Below are 21,888 nucleotides of genomic sequence, written 5' to 3' on the forward strand. Positions count from 1 at the left end.
CAAAGTGGAGAGCAGAGTAGAAAATCAGCAAGACTCTATACACCCTCTGGATATAGCTTTTGCGAAGATAGGCAGAATGGGAGAAACATTAACTGAATGTAAAGACAAACAAGAGTGAAAATGCAGTGTGTTCAGTAGATTAGATATAATTTATGCCCAAATCTGGCAGCAGAAAAAGCAAGAGCATACTGACATGTAACATCATACTCTCCTTGACATTTTTTTTTCATCCTATGCTAATGGCCATTTCTCTATCTAAACTTGAGTAGTAAGGAGTATGGGAATAATAAAAAAGTTAATGATTTTGTGAATATGCTGTTCATCTCTCCTACGTTTAAACATTTAGAAAAAAGACTGTTTCCCAAGGGATAGTATGGAAAAACAAAGTGGGAAATAACAAACTTACTGTCGTCTATGACAGGGAAAAGGAACAACCATGCGTTCAAATATCTATCACGTTTTCAAGTAGATGATATTTGGAAAAATTGCCCATAGCTAAATCCAAATGCTTCTGCTCAAGCACTGGAGACGACTGACATCAAGGTTAGACTAAGAAAAGAATAGAAGGAGCAAGGTGAGACAAAGATTAGGCTTACTTGGGTTTTAGTCATATCAATTAGGCAAATGATTACAGGTAGTGTGTAATATTTGGTTCTAATCACAGTTTCTGCTGCTGCCCCAGCTATCTGAATACCCTGCTGGCCACCAGCTCCACCATCAACCACAGTTTAAGCTGCTACAGACTCCAGCATGTGCATTGGAGGCACTGGCAATGGGGCTGTTTGATACCTTCAGCAGCCTGCTGCTGCATGGAAATAAATTTCTTCACCTAGAGCTGAAGCCTGGTTTGGTAGTACAGAGCATTACACCCATGACATATAGGAAAAGCTTACCCTAAAACCTTACCTTAAAGTTCTATTTAACACATTCCATAAAAAAAAAAGAAACTCTGACTGAACAGAAAGATGTATTTTATCCTTAAAAAGGAAACATGATTATAGTGAGAGTGAAGCATCTGATATTTCTTCCCTGATTTACTTGATCCTAAGTTTACTATATAATATAGTAATGTGGGTGGCTTTTCATATCATCATCAGTCCCAGCCTATCTGCATGTTCTACACATTTGTTTTCTTTATTTAGAATACATTTTAGTTCTATTTGCCTTCCTTTTTTTCTTAAAACAAGGAAATTTCTATTCATGAACAACCAGAAATACCATAGAAATACAATAATTTTAATTAACACAACCAAATCTCTCTTGGCCATGGTGGTCATGTGGACAAGATGAAAAAGTGCTGACTGAATGCGATGTGTGCATTGCATTGCGACGGGTTACATCACTAGTCGTAACATGATGTAACCCAACGCAGCATGATGTAAGCGTCGTGATACATTGGAGATTTAAAGAAACATCAGCATTCCCTTGTGTCCCGCTGCCGCTTTCCAGGAATGTGCTGTCATTGTGCGTCTAGTAATTAATAACTCATCCCCGTTGCCAGTCTGTGAATGCTCATGTCTTATTCTTCTTCTTACTTATATTAATAGTCTCCCTTCTAATTATGGGCAGTGCAGCCTCAATCCTTAAAAGACAGATGTTAATTTTTTTCTATGTACATATAGGTACAGTTGCTCCCTGGTAGTTATCGTAGATCTCTGATGAAAACTTAAAAAAAAATAATCGTGATGTTTAAAAATGTTTCACAGATCTGAAGTACAAATCATTTGTTCCAATTTTTTGATCATGTAGCTAAATCCACAGAGTTGAAATACTTTTGATTTGCATTGCCAGTTTCATGTGGGAAGGAGTGCCAGGCTCACAGCCTTTCTTTTTTTTTTAATTACAACTTGGTGCGTTTTTTACAATGCCATTGCACCTCTGAATCGGTTCAGCCTGTCTTCTGTGTGGATGTTAAGGTGATTTGCCTCATGCTTGTTATTGCCATTACTTCTGTCAGGACAGGTCTTTGTGTATTCCTTTTATTACTGTGTCCATTCTGAAAGTAAGTTAGCATGCACATACACTGCAAATTCGAATTAACCTTAGAAACTAAGATGCACTTCTTATGTGTACTTCCATACAGGCAATTGTGTGCTCGGCTTTTATGTTTTGAGAAAGTCTATTTTAAGACAACTGTGAAACACATGTAATTTTCTAGAGATGAACAGAGGCGCACATTTTATCCCCCCCATCAAAGAAATAGTATTTCTTTGATGATGCTAAAGTTGAAAGATAATATAATCAAATAGTACAGTAAGATGGAGTAAAAACAAAAGGTGGAATAAAAACAAAACAACAACAAAAAACTTTCAGAAAACTTGATTCTATGTTTTTATGGTTCCAGGTGAGGACTAGGGACAGTAAAAAGTCTCATCTTCAATCCTAATACCACTCTAGCAACTGTCTTTGATTTCACTGCTGTCACATCTTGAATAACTACGCTGTTACAAAAGTCAATTTACTCCATGACACCATTAAAAACTGAAGTTGAAAGTGTTGTATAAGACTACACCAAACTTTTTATCCTGTTCCTTTCTCTCAAACTGGCAACTCTCTCATGCATCAGGGTGAGGAATCCTGATGGTGCAAGAGACTTCTGTCTCAACTAAACTTCACTAGAATTTTCTTCCCAGATAGTTTGGTGGCTGATCTATGCTGTGAAACACCCAATTAATGATCTCTTAATAAGAGAGCTCACCCATAAGCTCTCCCATAAGCTTAGTTTTGAGCATAAAACAGTCCCACTTATCTCAATGAAATTAGACAGAGCTGTCTATTTTGTCTTTTGCTGAGTTATTGGTGTCAGTTCTATGGTGTAATATGCTTAAAAGTTAATACAAAATGCTAATAAATGTTTGTTATTTCTGCATGTTATGACTTCATTGTTTTTTTAAAGTATCTACCGTTGTTGAGCTGTTGAAGTTTAATAGCTTTTAAATATATTAAATTATTTAGAGGAATTCAACACTCCTTGAAATCACAGAAAAGTTAAGTCTCACTTCATACATAATATAAGTGAACAATAAAATAATGGTATCTCTTCTATTTTTCTGTTCTCTAGATGTAATTGAGGGTTCTAATTGAATCTCTTTTCATACAAAACCATTTTTGTCTTCCAGCAATAGAGAGTACTGATGGAAGACTTTCTATTTTTGCTATGTTCTGTGTGAAAATGAAACTTAATTTGAATGTGTCATTCCTGATAAGACCTGCCATACCTGGTTATTATACATTAATGTACAAAATTACTGTATTTTCATAATTACTTCATGCTATGCTTTGACATTCTGAATGTTGTATTTGGCTATTTCTTTAAGGTTTGTATTGCTATGACTAGAGTAATGCCCAAGCCTTTTTCTTTGGAAGTTATGGATAATTTGGAATCTAACAGTTGTGTATGTAGCTCAAGTTATTGTTTCCACTGTGCATGACAATTAGTTTTAAGCATGCTACTTTATAGCACACCTTCTTTGCAATTCATCTTAACTGGGGACAGACATTCTTTCTCTCCATTGACTGCAGAGTGAATTGGTTATATTTCGTAGGCATTTAGGTGTATGTTTGCCTTCAGTTCAAAAAGTAGCACTTTAAGTGTCATCCATCATTCATCTAGCTTTATAAACTCTCTTTGAAGATATTCACGTTCTCTCTGGCCTTGGCTCATGTGGTTTCTGTTACTGGAAAATTGTACAATATCGTAAATCATCTCTTTTTCCAGATCATTAACAGAATGTTAAACAACATCAGATTAATATAGAGAATATTTCACTACACCATTAATCTTTTGCTATGATTGACCTCTAAATTGACCTCTGGTTACAACGTAACGTACTCTGTGTAGCTTGTTTTTAATCCATGACATTACTTCACCTCTTTGTGATTAATTATGTTCTCAACATCTTCCCACAGAAAAGGGTTTATGAAAGACTTTTTGAAAACCCAAATAAATTTTATTGACAAGTTCCTTTTATCAACTATTCTATGGAGAGGCCTAAAGATTTCTAGCAGATCAAAGAGCTTTGCTTTTTCTTTAAAGACAGCTGTGGGTTATTTGTCTACCAATGTATCTGAATGCTTTATGATGCTTTTAATTGCTCTTTTCCTTAGGCTATAGTAACATTATTTTTCTTTATTTTAATATCACATTATCTGTTCCTACTGATTTTCTATTATAGTAGATTATTTTAATTAGATAATGAAGTATTTCACTACAGATCAATAATTTTATACTCAAAGCCTTTTTGAGAATAAAATACTGATTTATCCTTAGTGCATCTAAGGATATAGGTGCTGGTCTTTACACTTCTGACACTTCAGTTTATCAAAATATGGCTTGTTGTAACTCTTTTTCATGTATCTTTAATTCCTGGGTACTCTAAGAGAAATGCATATTATCTTGTTGCTTGTTCTAAAACTCAATAACAAGAGAAGAACAAGAGAGTAAATGTAGACAAAAGTAAGATTAACAAGTATTAAATCAGAGAAACTGAAACAGCATTCAGTTATTACTGAATGCTGAAGATGGACAATAACTGAAGACAGCATGGGGTTGAATTAATTTTGCTAGCCTAGGGTAGTAGAGTATGTATTATGGGTAGTTCAGCATAACCCTAGGGTAAAGTTAACTGAAAAAATAGAACATCATGAAATAAAACAATGCGAGAAGGATCAAAGTCTTGTAAGGAAGAAGATAGAGCATCATTTTAGAAAGCTGAGCAGTGTGAAGAAAAAGATGGTGCTAGAGGATGCAATAACATGTAAAGGAATGAAGAAAGAGAAGAAAACAACTTGTCAGATGATGTCATTTTCTTGGTGTGGAAATCTGTGAGCTACTCTTGAGAGAGGGAACATTATCAATTATTTTAATGGTCTGTTTTGTACCATACTGCTGATATTTATGGATTTGGAACCTATTTTCAAAGGCAAGAGTCTGAATCACAAATTAAGGGTTGTTACTGGAATTGCTGCTTTTTACAACAGAAATTCATAATAAAGGAACAGAGAAGCCATGTAGTGACCTGTGAAATGAGATACTAAAATGAAATGTGGTAAAGTCAATATAGGACAGAGAAGGGCAATGCATTTTGATCACTAGGAAAATTATATAATCAGAGTTAAAATGTGGGTAACAGCAAAGGTTTATTTAAATACTAAAATGTAGAAAGATGTTTGCACTGAAATCTAGATGCAGATTCTGCAGAATGTCCCATCATAGTTTCGGTGCAGGAATTATTAAACATATGCCAAAACTAATGCATCATAAATTTTGGAAAATGCGCAAAATAAAAACACATCCTTCAGTAATGCTGACCATGCTGCTTCTTATGCAGCCAAGGATACGATTGGCTTTCTGGTCTGCAAGTGCACATTGCCATCTGATGTCCAATTTTTTCATCCACTAGTATCCCCAAGTCCTCTCTGCAGGCCTACTCTCAATCCATTCATCCCCAGCCTGTATTGATACTGGGAACTGCCCTGGCCCAGGAGCAGGACCTTACAGTTGGCATTGTTGAACTTCATGAGGTTCACAAGGGCCCACTCCCCAAGCTTATCAAGGTCCCTCTGGATAACATCCCTTCCCTTAAGCGTATCACTGCACCACTCATCTTGGTGTCATCTGCAAACTAGCTGAGGGTGCATCAGTTCCACTATGTCATTGATGAAGACATTAAATAGTATTGGACCCTTGAGGGACACCACTGGTTACTGGCTTCCACTTGGACATTGAGCTGTGACTGTAGCCCTTTGGAGAGCGGCCATGCAGCCAGTTCCTTACCCATCAAATAGTTTATCCACCAAATGCATATATCTCCAATTTAGCAGCAAGAATGCTGTGGGGAACCATACGAAAGGCCTTACAGAAGTCTAGGTAGATGACATCCATAGCTTTTCCCTTATCCAATGATGCAGTTACTTCATTGTAGAAGGCCACTGAACTAGTCAGCCGTGATTTGCCTCATTTCATAGAATCATAGAATGGTTTGGTTGGAAGGGACCTTAAAGATCATCTAGTTCCATCACCCCTGCCATGGGCAGGGATACCTTTCCACTAGAACAGATTGCTCAGGGCCCCATCCAACCTGGCCTTAAACACTTCCAGGGAGGGGGCATCCACAGCTTCTCTGGGCAATCTGTGCCAGTGTCTCACCACCCTCACTGTAAAGAAATTCTTCCTGATATCTAATCTAAATCTACTCTCTTTCAGTTTAAAACCATTATTCCTTGTCCTATCACTACATGCCCTTGTAAAAAGTCCCTCTCCATCTTTCTTCTAGGCCTTCAGGTAAGGGGCTTCAGGTACTGGAAAGCTGCTATAAGGTCTCCCCGGACCCTTCTCTTCTCCAGACTGAACACCACCAACTCTCTCAGCCTGTCTTCATAGGATAGGTGCTCCAGCCCTCTGATCATCTTCATGGCCCTCCTCTGGACTTGCTCCAACATCTGATTTTCTTTCTTTTCCTTCCTCCACTTTCTATGGCCAATTTTATCAGTGTTTGCTGGTAAGAAGTGTGGAATGACCCACTGTGATGCCTGAAAAGCAAAACACAACACAATGGGCATTCTCAGCATTTTCCTGTCCTGCTAAAAGGTCCAGGCATGGAATATTAAAAAGAGTGTGGAAGACGTGGTAAATGTCACACAGTCACACATTTACAACCACAGACAGACACAGTGAAACTAATGAAATTTGCCTTTTGGCAGTTTCCCAGCAAAGCAAAAACTACAACAAAAATCACCTTTCACCTGGTGCTTTTTTTCATTTCAAATTTTGCCTCAGGTGAAAAGCAGTTGGCAGAAATTGGACGTGCTTTACAGGATAGGGGAGAGTTCAAGGGCACAGAGTACGTTCATTCTGCTACACCATGTAGTCTGTCAGAGGGCAGATTTGATTACAGCAATCTTTTTTTTTTCTGTGTTTTTACGTCTGATACCTTCTTGTTGCTGTTTGTGGTAGCGAAGTTTGCTGTGGTGCCAGTGTTTCTGTTTTGTTCCTGTAAAGTGTATTTCAGTACTGATATGACTGACAGAGTAACGATGACATACTGGCAGGTATAATTTGGACTGATGCTGTGCCAGTTCCACTTTCAGACACCCTCGCTAACTCACTTTATCAGTGATCTTCAACACACTTAAGCTCTGTGGCTTATTTTATTGAGCAAAACTGCCAATTATATTTAATTTCCTCAAATAGATGATAAATGCTTGAAATTGTAAATTGCATTGATTGAGACAAGGAAACATTCAGATCTCTTTTACAGCTGAATGCAAATGCAGTACTAAGTTCTATTTATTTTTCCTATAGGAACTAAAGTACATATGACAACATGTAACACCAATACAAATACAGTAATATTGCTTAAAGAAACCAAAAGAAGAAAAGCTTGACCCATTCCTTTTCACAAGAACTATTAATTTATATTTAGCCAAAGAAGCCTGGAATTTGTTTTCTCAGTAGTAATTTCATACACGAGCTGTATCATTTCAGATACAATTCTATATAATTCATATATGATTCTCTTTAAATGCAAAAACTTGTCTTTCTTCAGGTAGAATAGTAAGATCATATTATACTCTATTAATATTATATAATATCATATGATATGAAATGGCACATGCCGTGTAGTAACTATATCATATAGGACTTTTTATTATTTGCTTCTAATTTTCTACTTTTGTCACATAATGATATTTACAAGCTACTGTGGTTCCTTTCTAAATTTTAAGTGAAGTGTGAAGCATTAACCCAAACATTCAAAATACTAAGCTTAAATTATGCTTGGAACATTACAAAATGGAAAACCCAAATGAGACATAAATTCTCACTAACTTTGGTCTATAGAAAAAGATTATTCCACCAGAACAGATGTATAATCCACAAACACAGTATACATCAAAACCAGCTAACTGGTATTATTAAGTAATGGAGAATGGATGGATCAGATATGAATGAGATTGATGTTGTGGTGTTAAAGTTTGATAGTTTAAATCATGATTCTGACCAGCTGTTTTGATGCCAGCTTAATATATTTAATAGTTATAGAGCATGTAAGAATCAAAAAATCCTTGTTCAGCTTTAGCATTCGTAGATAAAATCTCACAACTTCATAATGTGCTCAGAGCTTATACTTTGAAGCAGTTAGTTAGAATGTAAATAACGTGGAATGATGCCATTTCAGTCTGTGCTTTCCCCCTCCTCATCCCTCTTCCCTAATATTTTTCTGTGAAAACATCCAAAAATCTCACCAAGTTGAGGACAGAAAAGTATTACCAGAAATATTGTGTTTTCAAGCGCCAATTAGTACGGACTGAATGTATTTTTTAAAGTTATTGCTAGGATAGATTAATGAAAATCAAAATCCTGTGATGACAATGCGTAAAATCCTACAACTGCTTAACCTTTATTAAAGCTGCATGCACTAACTTCGAGTGCCACAAGCTGAAAAGTCACAAACAGTAATATGAACATAAGAGAAATTTCTGTTTTGTTTCTAGATTTTTTTCTTCAAGTCCTGTTCTGCTCCATTTAATTTCCAGGATCTTAGTGAGACTGGGAAGTGGTCTGCTCGTGAACTCCTTGCTTGTTACTCTCTAAATCAATCTACTGACATTTGGATGGAGTTGCACTTTTTTCTAAGTGACCCAATCCTAATATCTTGTGGTCTTCAACTATCCTTCTGTGAAAATAATGAAAAAGTAGAATGCAAGATTTTCTTCTTTAAAAGTATGGTTTCTGTGTGTTTTATCTAGAAGTCCTGGCAGTCAGTATTTCCCTTGGTGTCTTCTCACAGCATAAGTGCTTTAGGACTAGGACACTAATTTTTGTTGGGCAAAGTCATGTATGTTTTCAGTACTGAGTTATAATTAATAAATTGTTTAAATGAACTTTCCAGCTTCTATCTGATTTCCTAGGCATCTGCTATTCAATCCTAGGGAAAAACTTTTCTATGTGCGTACTAGTTTTGGAAGTATTAGCATAATTAAATATTCATATTTCAGATTATAAAGCTCTTCATCATATCCACCTTATTTCTGATTTTCCCTGAAATAGCTATAGTATATTCTATCCCATCTTTTCTTTCGATTTTTAATTTTTAACTCCTTTTATTAACATTTAAGTTGTTTGGTAGTCTAATGGTGTAGTTAGTTTGTTATTGCTGATTCCAGTAGGAATTAATACATTGTTGTGTGTAGATGAAGATGTCATTGAAATCTAATAAAGAAAAAATTAAAAACACTGGATAATGTGCTAAAAACAAAAAAAAAAAAAAAGAAAAAAAAACAGAATTAAGTTTTGCATGTATCTCCTTTGGATGTCTTATGCAGTCCTCCTACTTACATGTAACTAACAAACACTTCCATGATTCCCAAATAAAAACTAAGATGTCGGAGATGCAGTAAACATCAAAATTAGAAGTGAATATAGTGTCAAACTATTATATTATCTATTACAATGGAATAAAATCACATTCTCACGGGATCCACTGAAATAACAAACACAATTATTTCCTAAATTCTCCAGAGGCAACTGCAAGTTGAGCTTGTGTTCAGAATGAAGAATTGAAATAGCTGCATCAAATAATTAGAGGTATTCTTAAGAGTTGATTATTCATCTCACAGCTTCCAGTGGTGCCTACAAATGCCCAAAGGGAGAGTTTTCATGAACAACTTCACCAGCAGTTGTTAAATGCAGAGTATGTGCTTGTGTTGTTCATCTGTCTACAGAGAGAGTGTAGCAATTACCTTTAGTTATTAAAACTGGCTATTTTTTACACATTCATTCACATTAATTTTAAATGGTACATAGGTACTTATCTCTCTTAAGCTTATTTGAAAGTACTCATCCTTTAGTTATAGGTAGTGTTATGTTAATGTTACTGAATTCTTTTGCAAAGTCTAGTTACCTAGACTACATAAAGTGTAGTGACATCTAGTCTTGGGAATTTTGATTAATAACAAATGTTGATTTGTGTCTTTTAATTTAGAAGTCCTATACATTCTTGGAAACTTAATTGTAGCATAATCATCATGCTAACAGCCTTATGCCCCTCTGCAACTAATTGTACTCTACCCATATCTTATACCCGCTGACTTGCCAGTGCCGTATATTACATATACTTCTGGACAAACTTTGCAGTGGGATTTATCTATCCTACAGGGGCTCTCATGTTCTTGGATCTTTACTGTGGTATTTACTGTAGACTTTTCAGATAGGACTGAAGCCAGCTTCATCACAGTACTGAAGCTTATGCATACTGGTATTTTCTTTGAAGTCAACAGGACTTTTCATATGCTTAAGACTATGCATATGCCTAAGAGCTTTGCCGGCAGAACCAGCATTTGTAACACAAAGGGAAGGAGTGTATTTTTAAACATTCCGTTATATCAAACTGATTGATTGTTATATTTTGGATGTTGCAATTCAAGAAAGTAGCATGTAGGTATCTTTTCTGAATTTCAAAATGGCTTCCCTGATGAGGGAGGTGAGATGGGTTAAAACAAATACTGTGCTTCTACATATCAGTATTGTGCACTCAGACGTGTTAGAATTTTTACATTCACACCTCATCAAGTGCACCAATTTAGCAGAGAAATGTAAGCTGTTTGAGGTCGCACTTTCATACCAACAGTATTCCTCCTGGTGCTTGTACAGAAAAAAAAAGTGCTTCTGTCTGAATTAATTTAAATAACTGTATGGTAGATTTATGCTTTTTAATGAGTATTTCATTATTCAGTCAGTAAGCATTGTAGGCTCAGTCCAGTCCTCCGTCAAATAGAGATTCAGTTGCACTGGAAGTGCAAGAAACAGTCCCCTTATCTGTTGGAGGTCACTGAAAGGATAGGCTGCACAATGCCGCCTTTGTTTTGAGCCATTATGGATGATTTTGTCAAAGCAATGTACTGTATTCAGAAGACTTTAAGTTTTAGATGTGGTGTAACTTGCATAACAAAAATACTTATTAAAAATATAAATGAGTTTATGTAGCTACCTTATTTCTGTATTAGTTATTAATCTTCTAAAATAATAATTATTTCTATATTAATAATTATCAATAAAAACTATCGGTTAAACCTTAATTTAATATTTTTTTAAATTATTATTTTCAGTAATTTTTATTCAAAGCTATTTTTTTTTGTTAATCCACTGAAATGGATTAACACAGGATGAAAGATAAAACTTAGTTTTATAATTTTTTCCAGGATGAATAAATACAATCTAAATAAATACAATTATTTTCAGAATAAGAAATAGCTTTCAGTTGTATTTCTTTTAGTAACCATGGCAAGTGTCCAGTGTAAATGCCAGTGTTTATCATCATCATAGATGTACATTTAACAATCTGCTTAAAACAAATGGCTTACTTTCCTAAAATGACATATATAGGAAACTTTGAAAACTTTGACAGAAGGGAAAGGATACCCCATTTGCCCAAAGTTACATAAGTTAAGGTTTTATCTTTTGAATCTTACTTGGAATAATCTCCCCAGGGAAGTGGTGGATTCCCCAACATTGGACACTTTTAAGATTCAGCTGGACAGAGTGCTGGGCCATCTTGTCTAGACTGTGCTTTTGCCCAGAAGGGTTGGACCAGATGATCCTTGAGGTCCCTTCCAACCTGGTGTTCTATGATTCTATGATCTTATAAATAAGAGTCGATAGTAATTAGCTGCTGAATACAGAATAGCATAATCAGAATGTAGACAGGCCAAAACTTCATGTAACAACATAGCTCCTAAGTGATAACTGTTGTTGCTATTTTTTGTAAGCTCTTTTTGGTCCTTACCAGTGATCAGGATCACATATCACCTATACAGATATTTTGAAGATTTTCCCTACCCTGGAATCTGTGTGAATATTGTATTTTCTTCGTTGAGATGAACCCATATCAACATACTGGTGTGGAATAAACTTGTAAGGAAAGGAACTTCCATATCAATCACAGAACTAATAACTATTATTAAAAAGTAGTGAATAATTATTTCTACAACATTCCTACTTTTGAAAAGTGCTTGCATCCTTCTGTGGAACTATACGGGGCAACATAATCACTCTGTGTGACAATATTTTCCATTGCCCTGTATTAACTTGTTGAAAGATATAACCTCATTTAAAGCACGTGAAACTGAGTGACAGACTGATTTAATGCACTTGTTGCTGTCCAGGGAAACAGCTTGTAGGAAGCACATAATTTAGGGCATGGAGTAGTCATGATTTCTGTCTTTATTTGGGTCGAATAGTATACAGAATACTGCCATTCGTAAAATATTAAGAATGTCATCCTGCTTTCATTCTCTGTACATAAAACAGTTAATGCTTAGAGAGATGCAAACAATCTTTCTGAAGACAAAGGTATATGTAATCATGTAATTGAAGACTATAGGCAATGTAGAGTACAGAGCAGTAATTAGAATTTTGTATTTTTTTTGCAACCCGTTTTTCAACCTTAGAATTTTTCTTTTTCAATAGAAGTGTCTATAGAAAATTTTTTATTGGTTCTCTAACACTATTTGAAAGAAGCCTGTGAAATAGCATTTTCTTTTTGTTTTAATCAATACATGGAAAACAAAACTCTGTAGGGATTTTTGCTGCTTTTTTTTTTTTCAGTCCATCCAATTTTGAATATGACACAAAATTGTCATTTAATTCTCTTTTCTTTAAAAGAAACATTTCCTGGCTATATAACAGCATCTACACATTTGCTGTGGTCTGGAATTCTAGTGAATGTTTTTGTGTGTGTGTTGCAGCTAGAGTCATTAAGAACACAAATTGAATTATGTTACATGTTCTTTAGCTAAATGTTGCTGCTATACAGAGATAGCATTTGCAACCCAAATGGTTTTGTTGTTGTTGTTGTTAATGGTATCAGAATAATGGCCACTGTAATCGTGTGTCTTCTATTCAGTGATAATATAGGAATTAAAACAAAGCCAAACAAATCTAATTCAGGCAAATTTAAATAAAATTCTGAAATTTCATTGGCTTCCACATTAAAAACTACCTAGAACAGTAGGAAGCTAAGTCTTCATACTATTTAGGAGAGAGATGGAAGGTATCTAATTTATGGCTAAGGACTGCTTTGACATCATTGAATGTGGCTGTTTGTTGGAGTTATGCACGCTGTTGACAGATTATAATTTCATTTTAACACCATTAAAGAAGAGAGTGCCAGAGAATAAACCTATATTCTTTCTGGAAGACTATTAGCTATACAGAGCATTTTCATGTACATATATGTGCATATATTTGCACATATATACATGCACACACAATTGCACACACATGTTGCCAGTATTTAGTAAATAATTAAGAAATAATGGTTGTTTAAATCTAGACAATAGGCATATACTTCTCCTTCTTCAATTCAAATCAATAGTCTTTTAAAAATACAGGTACATAGATGTGTGCCTTTCTTTATGATCTCTCCTAATGTAGGTGATCAGCAGTCAGCTTCTAAGACACTTTGACAAGCTGTAATTCTCAATAATCTTTTTCCTCCACTTTTATTTGAAATGCCTATATGCCTCTTTTGATCTTTCTTCAGCTGCCAAATGAGAACTTCTTGGTACAGCTATAAAGGTAGCTGGAGAGCCTCGGCCATAGCTGTGAGCCAGGGACTGTTATGACAGCCAAAGTCCCCTACTGTTTGACCCTTCTTTTTTGGATGTGAAATGACTTCAGGCTGCTGCACTAAGTGAGACTTGAAGTAAAGCTAACCCACCAGTCTTGGGAGAAATGCAGAAAGCAAAGTACAGTTCTACTTTCCTGTTACTCCCTCAAGACTGTAATAAACTGTTAACTTGAGCTGATTTTAAAATTGTAATAGTTCTCATGGGATGGGAAACCAAGAGCTTTAGAGATCTATTGAAATGGCTGTATAAATAAGACGTATCACTGAGAGAATGACTATTAAATCCTGTATAAATCTGGTTTGAGCTGAAAGTTTCCAGAAGGTTGAGCATGCTCTATGTGAAACTGGGAGGTCATACAACTAATAATGTGCTGTGTGATTTCTGAAAACTGAGCGCTTTCCCGAAATTAAATGGGGTCAAAAGGTATACTGTGTGACAGATGGAGCAATTACATATAAAATGCAAAGAAATGGCATCAGCCTAAGCAGCAGCTGATAATTTTTTGCTGCCATTAGAGGCTTCAGAATGGATACCTAAAATGCAAGCACTGGTAAACTGCATGCATGGGACCTGATTACATTACATATATATGATACATATTACCTGATTGGAGGAAGATGTAGAATAAATTGTGAATACATCTGAGAAGACTTGCAGCCCTAGAAAATCTGTTTCTGAATGAGATTTTTATTCATTATCAAAGGAAATGTGAGCCAGAGGATGTACTTACAGTGGAGTGACTTCTCATTTGTGATAGATGTATGCATGGCATTGAGAATGAATCTGGGAATACAAGGTGAATTTACATCCACAGATAAATGAAATCAAGTATTTTTTAAAAGTTAATTAACAGATGGGTCAGTATTTCAGAATGAAAAACTTTTAGAGATAGATAGATGCTTACTGAATTGAAGTTTACAACTGCATTGCACATAGAGCTTCTTAGGGAGGAAAGAAGGAGCCCATATGAAAATGCTTTGTTATGGCTACATTGACCAGCACTAGTTTGGAACTGGCTTATATATGCCTATGTTATTCTGCATCTGCACTTTCACACTATATCCTAAAAAAAAAAAGAATAGAAACATTTTCTGGCAAGCAAAAATCCATTACAAAAGAGGTTTCACACAGTTCAGTAAGAAATTACACCATGCCTTTTTCACTCAGCAATGAATGGAATCATAGGACAGAAGAAAAGAGGACACCCGGCATTTGATATGTTATGAAGTCACATCTTTTTCTAGTTGTCATTAACAGTAAGGTATCTTACAACTTTCTAAAACATGAACTTTTATACAAATATAATCTTCAGTAGAGCTATGATACCTACAGTTATTTAATACACGTAATTAAATAGTTCCTGGCCTTGACGATTAAGAAAATAATTTCCCATCCTACTAATGTTTTCAAAATATTTTTCTTTGGTACTGTTCATTGGCATGAAAAGTGAAACACAAACCTTGCAAACCAAGAACTCCAGTCAAACCCTAGGTTGGTCAAGAGAGGTACTCGGGGAATTCAGTCTTTACTGCGCTAGATCACCACTGCTATCTGCCCTGCTCTCTGCTCTGCTGTTGGTTCCAGGACTGCTGTTAAGATCTACCATCTATGTTTCATCTGGGATGAATGAATACACACTTCTTAACCTGCAGAAGGGCAATCCTATAATGCAGTGATAATGTTCTCTTGGTGTATGGGAATCCAAGGCTAAAACTGGTGCTCTTGTGATTTTTATACATATGGGTCAGAAAAATGCCCCAGCCCTGAACACCCTCAAAAGAAGCCCCAAAGGAGAGGGAAGTGCTGGTCTGTGGGACAAGCAGTTGGTGCAGATAAGGAATTCTCCTGAGCCGTGGGAGATTGTGAGTCACATTGCCATTCTGTCTCCTAGATTAACGACTTGCAGTGCAACCTTAAGCTAATCTTAGAAGGATAGTGAGTTTTTTTCTTATGACAGGGAACACCATCTTATAGAAGTTTCAGGACAAATGAATTAACATTTTTAACAAAAAAACTGAGAACGTGGTTGCAAAATTCCAATTTTTCCTCTCTGTATGAGATAGTATGTTTCTGGAAGCTTAAATTTTCAAAATATCAATATAATTTTTCTTAACAACGCTCCTGAGTATCTTATGTGGTTTTGGCGCTACTGAAATAATTTCAACAACAACACTTCTGTTCTCCTCAAACAGTTCCATACCAACATTATTACCCACATGGCTTGTATCAGAAATAGTGTGGCCAGAAGGATTAGGGAAGTGATCATCCCCCTGTACTCGGCACTGGTGAGGCCGCACCTCAAATACTGTGTTCAGTTTTGGGCCCCTCACTACAAGAAAGACACTGAGGTGCTGGAGCGAGTTCAAAGAAGGGCAACGAAGCTGGTGAACGGTCTAGAGCACAAGTCTTATGAGGAGAAGCTGAGGGAACTTGGGTTGTTTAGCCTGGAGAAAAGGAGGCTGAGGGGAGACCTTATTGCTGTCTACAAGTACCTGAAAGGAGGTTGTAGCAAGGTGTGTGTCAGTCTCTTCTCCCAGGTAACAAGTGATAGAACAAGAGGAAACGGCCTCAAGTTGCACCAGGGGAGGTTTAGTTTGGATATTAGGAAAAATTTCTTCACCGAAAGGGTTGTCAAGCATTGGAACAGGCTGCCTAGAGAAGTGATTGAGTCACCATCCCTGGACGTATTTAAAAGACATGTAGGTGTTGCGCTTAGGGACATGGTTTAGTGGTGGACTTGACAGTGTTAGGTTTGCTGTTGGACTCGATGATCTTAAAGGTCTTTTCCAGCCTAAATGATTCTATGATTCTATTCTATGATTCTATGGCTAGTACCCACAGTTTGAAAAAAATTCAGTGTGGCAGGAACACAGAAATCCAATTTGAGAAAGGATTCAACCTTCATTGGGCTAAAACTAATTTGGAAAAGTATTAATAAAAAAGGGGAAAACTTGAATGGTGACGGAGGTTTAGAGCCTATATCTGACATTTCTCAAAGAAATTGATAGATTAGAGAACATCTATATTTCATTGACAGTGATATTTTAACCAATTAATTATGTACTGAATACATATAATTGAATGCACTTGTGTACTACATACACAATAACTTGTGTACAACTGCACTGAAGATGCAGGCTTTGTGTAGAGATGGAGTCTCAGCCACTGCTTTTCACATTTTGGCTCACTAATCACTGTCACTGCATATATAATGGCAATGTTTCCAGAAAAATTCTATAGAAAATCTGTATTCTGTCTGTATCAAGAAGACTCAAGCAAACCAGTGCACAGAACCCAAAACTGTATATGTTAACAAATCTTAAGTACTTTAATAACAAATAACTACATTCTATCCAACTTACAACTACAGACTAAGATTTATTTGAAACATTGAATTTTGAGGGTTATTGGGACATTTTAAATAGTGTAATAAAAAGAAGTAACAAAATAATTATTTTAGCTAAATATGATGTCTCTGTGACAGATGCAGACTTCATACACAAACTCATACATAAACAAGTTAATAAAGTTAACTGTTCTTTTGAAACACACCTCCAAATAAAGACAATTCAGGAAAAAAATGGTTAGAGTGGTCACCATTTTATTTGTTTAGTAGCCATTTATTTCTAAACTAAGTTAGAAATTGAGTTTCCTATTCATGTTTCACTCTTTATCGACTAACCTTTTATATTACAGAGGACTACTTGCTACATGAGTGAGCACAGTGTAATTAAATGTGGGGTGCAAGGATAGCTTGGTGTCATTTTTTTTAGTCAGAAAACACAAGTATTGCCCAAGGAGAGGGGTGGGGAAAGCTATGATTATTTCGTCTTGCTCCCCTAAACACATGCTATGGCATGTAGGGACATGTGTATATGTCTGTGTATGTCTGTGTATGTATACGTATACACCTCAAAAGTATTCTGAGAAAGCATATTGAATACAAATAAAATATATTGTTTACTGAATCTTCTAATAAACAAGTGCAAGTTCTTTGTCCTGGTAAGTAAATGTTTTCAGTTAATTTCTAGGTTTTGCTTACAGAGCATGAAATGTGGTATAGTATGAACCAAGGCTACTTTTGGACTAATTTCATGTCTGGAATTGACTCAACTCTATTTCACCTTTGTTTACAGCCTGTTGTTTTAAATATGTTTTTGCTCATATGGGAAGCAAGATTAAATTTCAAGGAGGTCTGTATGATTTGTCTTGGTCCATTCAAGTTCTATAAAACTCAATTTTAATTTTATTTACATTGCTTCCATCTAAATTTCAGGTTGTGGCTAATTCTTAATAAGTCCTAATGAGGATGAATAAAATGTTAAGTCATTGAAGATAGTGACTGAAGGCATTATTTCTTCAAGGTTTCAGAACAGAATGAAATAAATTGCATTTCTTATGTAGAAACCATAATTTGGTAAATTTTTTAATATACTTTTTTGGTTTATATTATTCTTTTTTAATACCACATTAATTTTGTTTTTTTCAGAAATCACTTTTAACTGAAGTAACTGCATTGTCACAGAATACAATACATTTTTTCAAATATTTTCAATTTGTTCTTCTAGACATTTTATGTTTATGTGCAGTTTGCATCTTTTTTGTTTTTCAATTCCAAATGTAACAGATTTTGACATTTTTGTTACTTTTTTCTTTTTTTTTTGTACTAGTGGTTTTTTTTATTTTTGAGAACCTGCTGTTTTTGAATTCTCTTTTTTCCCTTTATTCTCCTTCTCACTATGATCCCAGGAGCCAACACAAAGAAAAGCACAGATGATATAACCAGTAATGATCGTGGTGAAGATGAAGGTATTTTTTGTTTTTTCAAAGCTCGACCCTGATGCATGAACATAAACTTTTTAATTTTTATTATAATAATAATTATTATTGTTATTGTTATTGCTGTTATTTCAACATGATTTTTAGTCCGTTATTTGCAGAAGCACATTTCAGGGTGCTTCTTTATTTTCTTCTTTAGAAATGACTTTCATTGGTTTTCTTTTAAAAATCCAAATTAGCATATAGATGACTGCAGTTCCCCTGTCACATAGATGTAAAGGTGATTCCTAAATATGTGTGAAGTGAGTAACATAAATATTATTTGAAACCACATACTTTTCCCCCTCTGTTCTTTCTTATGTTGAGAAAATGGAATTTAAAAACATGCATGTGCTCTTTTCCCTCCTACACATTTTGTAAATTCACCTACTTGAAATTCATGAAAGAACTCACATATATCCTTCCTTTCACTTCCACTGTTTCCCCAGTGCACATGCTGTACATTAATGCGGTTGAATTGTGCTTTGTTTTTGCTATTTTTATTTACTTATTTATTTTTTTCTCACAGGATGTGGTTTATTTCAGGACACAAAAATAAAGGAAGTTGTTGATATTGCTTTATTTTTTTTTCCTGTAATCAGCTAGCCTCTGAGATACATTCATTCTGACTCTGACCACATTCCCACTGAAATCAATGACAATCATTTTCATTGACTTCTTTCAGAGTTGGATTGGACTGCCTGAAAGGAAATGTTAAAATTCATAGTGAAGTACCCCAAAAGAGTTTTACAAGGAAATACTTTTTTCTTGCCTTGGCACAGCAAAGCTGTTTAGGACGCACCGAAATTGAAAGAAGTCATGAAATCTTGCTCTATTCTCACCCTTCCTTTTCATTAAAGTTACACTGACAGTTTATTTTATTTTATATATTTACCAAATTGAGAAAAATACTTTCAAATTAATTGAGAAGATAACTGCCTTGAGTAGTTTATTGTTCTGGTTTTGGAGCAATGTGTTTCTTAATCCTCTCATGCTTGGCCAACCTGAAGTGTTATTCCATGTCTTTTTTCCTGTTTTCTTCTATCTGACATCAGTTCAAACAACTTTGAAACGTTTGTCCTCTCTGTTCCCCTTAGAGTCACGCATACTTCAGTGAGGACACTGTCTCCTCTTTTCCTGAGAGTTCAGCTCAATTGTAGCTACTTTATCTATACATAAAACACTGTAATAAAAATCTCTGGTCTTTGATTCGCACTGGTTTCCCTCTACTGTACCACCTTCATTACTGAATTACACTCTTTCTTAAAACACAAAAATGCTGTGCAGAATACTCAAAATTACTGTTATTTTCTGAATATCACCTTCCTATTTCTGTGCAACATATGGGTTTTTTTAAATTATGGTATCATCACTTGCTAGCCCAAATTCTGTAGTTAATTTTAAAGCAAAAGATAAGTAACAAGCAAAACAAAAATTGCTTTAAAAACTTAAGATAGATATTGGATTCTAAATACGTTATTTTTCAGACTTCTTTAAAAATTATAAAACATTAGGGTTTCATGATTAACAAGAGCATCCACTTTAGATCTAAGCACATAAAGCATGGGGCTCATTTCCTTTATGTTGAAGCTAATCATGTTCCCATTGAAGGGGAAGAGGAAACCTTCCATTGACTTCAGCAGTGAAAGATTCAACCCTGAGGTAGAACTATGTAATAAGGAAAGATTAAATGCAACAAATCATGCCATGAGACTTTGGAGAGAGAAGGGAAAGGTAATTCAGTAACACAAATAATTGTTGCTTTCATTTTTTGAGGGCTTAGCTGAACCTTCACAGAAGAAACACTTTCATGAATTTTGCTGAAAATGCTGAGAATAAAAATACATCCACTAGAATGTACCTCATTGCTTTATATGATCCCTTTAATGGTTGCATTACTCTTACAGTCACAATGATTAAAAAGATCTTATCACAAAACCCGTTGTTCTGCTGCTCAAGTACAACACATAAAATACAACATGAAAGTATGTATCTTTTTATGTAAAGAAGGCTTAAACTGACAACTAGACAGGTGTACATCGGAGCCTGAACATATGTTCCTTGCACTCAGCTGACAATTTTTGGTATTTAGGGTGCTGCATACAAGTGAATAAAGTAAAAGTGGGCCAGAGGAATATGACCAGTTATAATTTACCTTTAAATATGCTTTGAATTAGTTACACATATACAAAATGTTATATATGTAGTGTCTTATTGCTGATCCTAACAAACCCAAGGAAAAGGAAGAGTTTTGGAAGGCTTTCAAACCCAGGTCCCCTATCTCTAGATATTTAGCTCACCTCTTTCTTCCTCCACTTCCCTTTTCCACTGTTAAATATACATCTATCCTACCAAAAAGAAAACACAGATTTTTTTTTTATTTTTTTTAATCCTGATTGAATAGTCAGAGACTCTGCTTTCCCTTGTATGTTTTACTATATGATAGAAAGCAGTGCTCCTATTACACATGCAGATACACTGAATTATTTGTAAAAGGTGTATATATCTAATGGCAGCTCACTGAATTGCCCTCTGCTTTTTAAAGGAGTTTAGCCCCTGTTCCCACTGTTTCTGTAGAGAACATGAGTTCCTAATTTAAGTAGTCTGAACCATCCCTGGGGTCAGGAGCCTAATGTTTTGGTTATTAGAGGAAGAGAGATGAATCCAGTCCTAAATATACCCCAAATCATTGACTAGTGCATCTTTATAACTCACTCTAAGTATGAAAATATTACTATCAATTTCATTCATCTTTCTTTTAGAAATAAAGACCCAGCTGTTTATCTGTATGAAAGCAGTCAAGTTGTGATATGGTCTAGGCAATCCTGCCCCGGCAGGGGGATTGGACTAGATGATCTTTCGAGGTCCCTTCCAATCCCTAACATTCTGTGATTCTGTGATTCTGTGAAGAGCTTTTCTGCATATACAAAAGATCAGCTATACCATTAAGGAACATTAATTCAAGCCTGTTCTTTAAGGCTTAGCGACTATGACAAGGAAAAGTAGAGCACAAAAAACATAGTTTACTTTAATTACAAAAAATCTGGGCCATGAATTCACATAAATTCTCTTTGTTAACTCCTATTCTATTTGAAAGAAGGAGCAGTTTACTATGTTTGTTTCTATCAGAACAATTTGATTTTGTGATATTATCTCTTACTGAACCATTGGGACAGTAATTACAACAATTATGTCTCAGTGAGGAATGGGAAAGTATGGATCATTATTGTAATTTTATTATTAAATGTACTGATATTTCTAAATTGGCATATACTTAAATCAGAATATTCTAAAAAAAACCCAAGATTATTCCATAATCTGATTTTTCTCTTTAGGCTTTTAGACATTTATATTCAAATTAAATTCCTTGTAATATTGAAGGCATTTCAAGTGTTCTGAGAACATTTCAGAGGAAACAGTATCTGAAGTAACCAAAATACA

At 35.2% G+C, this 21,888-nt stretch overlaps 1 protein-coding gene across 2 annotated transcripts in view; it reads left to right on the forward strand.

Annotated features, from left to right (window-relative positions):
- The window catches only part of NLGN4X (neuroligin 4 X-linked), a 139,333-nt gene that overhangs the window by 27,437 nt on the left and 90,008 nt on the right, over positions 1–21,888 (forward strand). Inside the window, exon 2 of one of the 2 annotated variants that reach the window (XM_068423443.1) lies at positions 18,379–18,438. The exons of the other annotated variant lie outside the window; for it this stretch is intronic. Within the exon in view, the coding sequence (XP_068279544.1) occupies positions 18,379–18,438 (60 nt within the window). The remainder of the gene's footprint in view (positions 1–18,378; positions 18,439–21,888) is intronic. 2 annotated transcript variants of the gene reach the window in all.

The sequence above is a fragment of the Nyctibius grandis genome, chromosome 2 (genome assembly GCF_013368605.1).
Source record: "Nyctibius grandis isolate bNycGra1 chromosome 2, bNycGra1.pri, whole genome shotgun sequence".
NCBI classification, from domain to species: domain Eukaryota; kingdom Metazoa; phylum Chordata; class Aves; order Nyctibiiformes; family Nyctibiidae; genus Nyctibius; species Nyctibius grandis.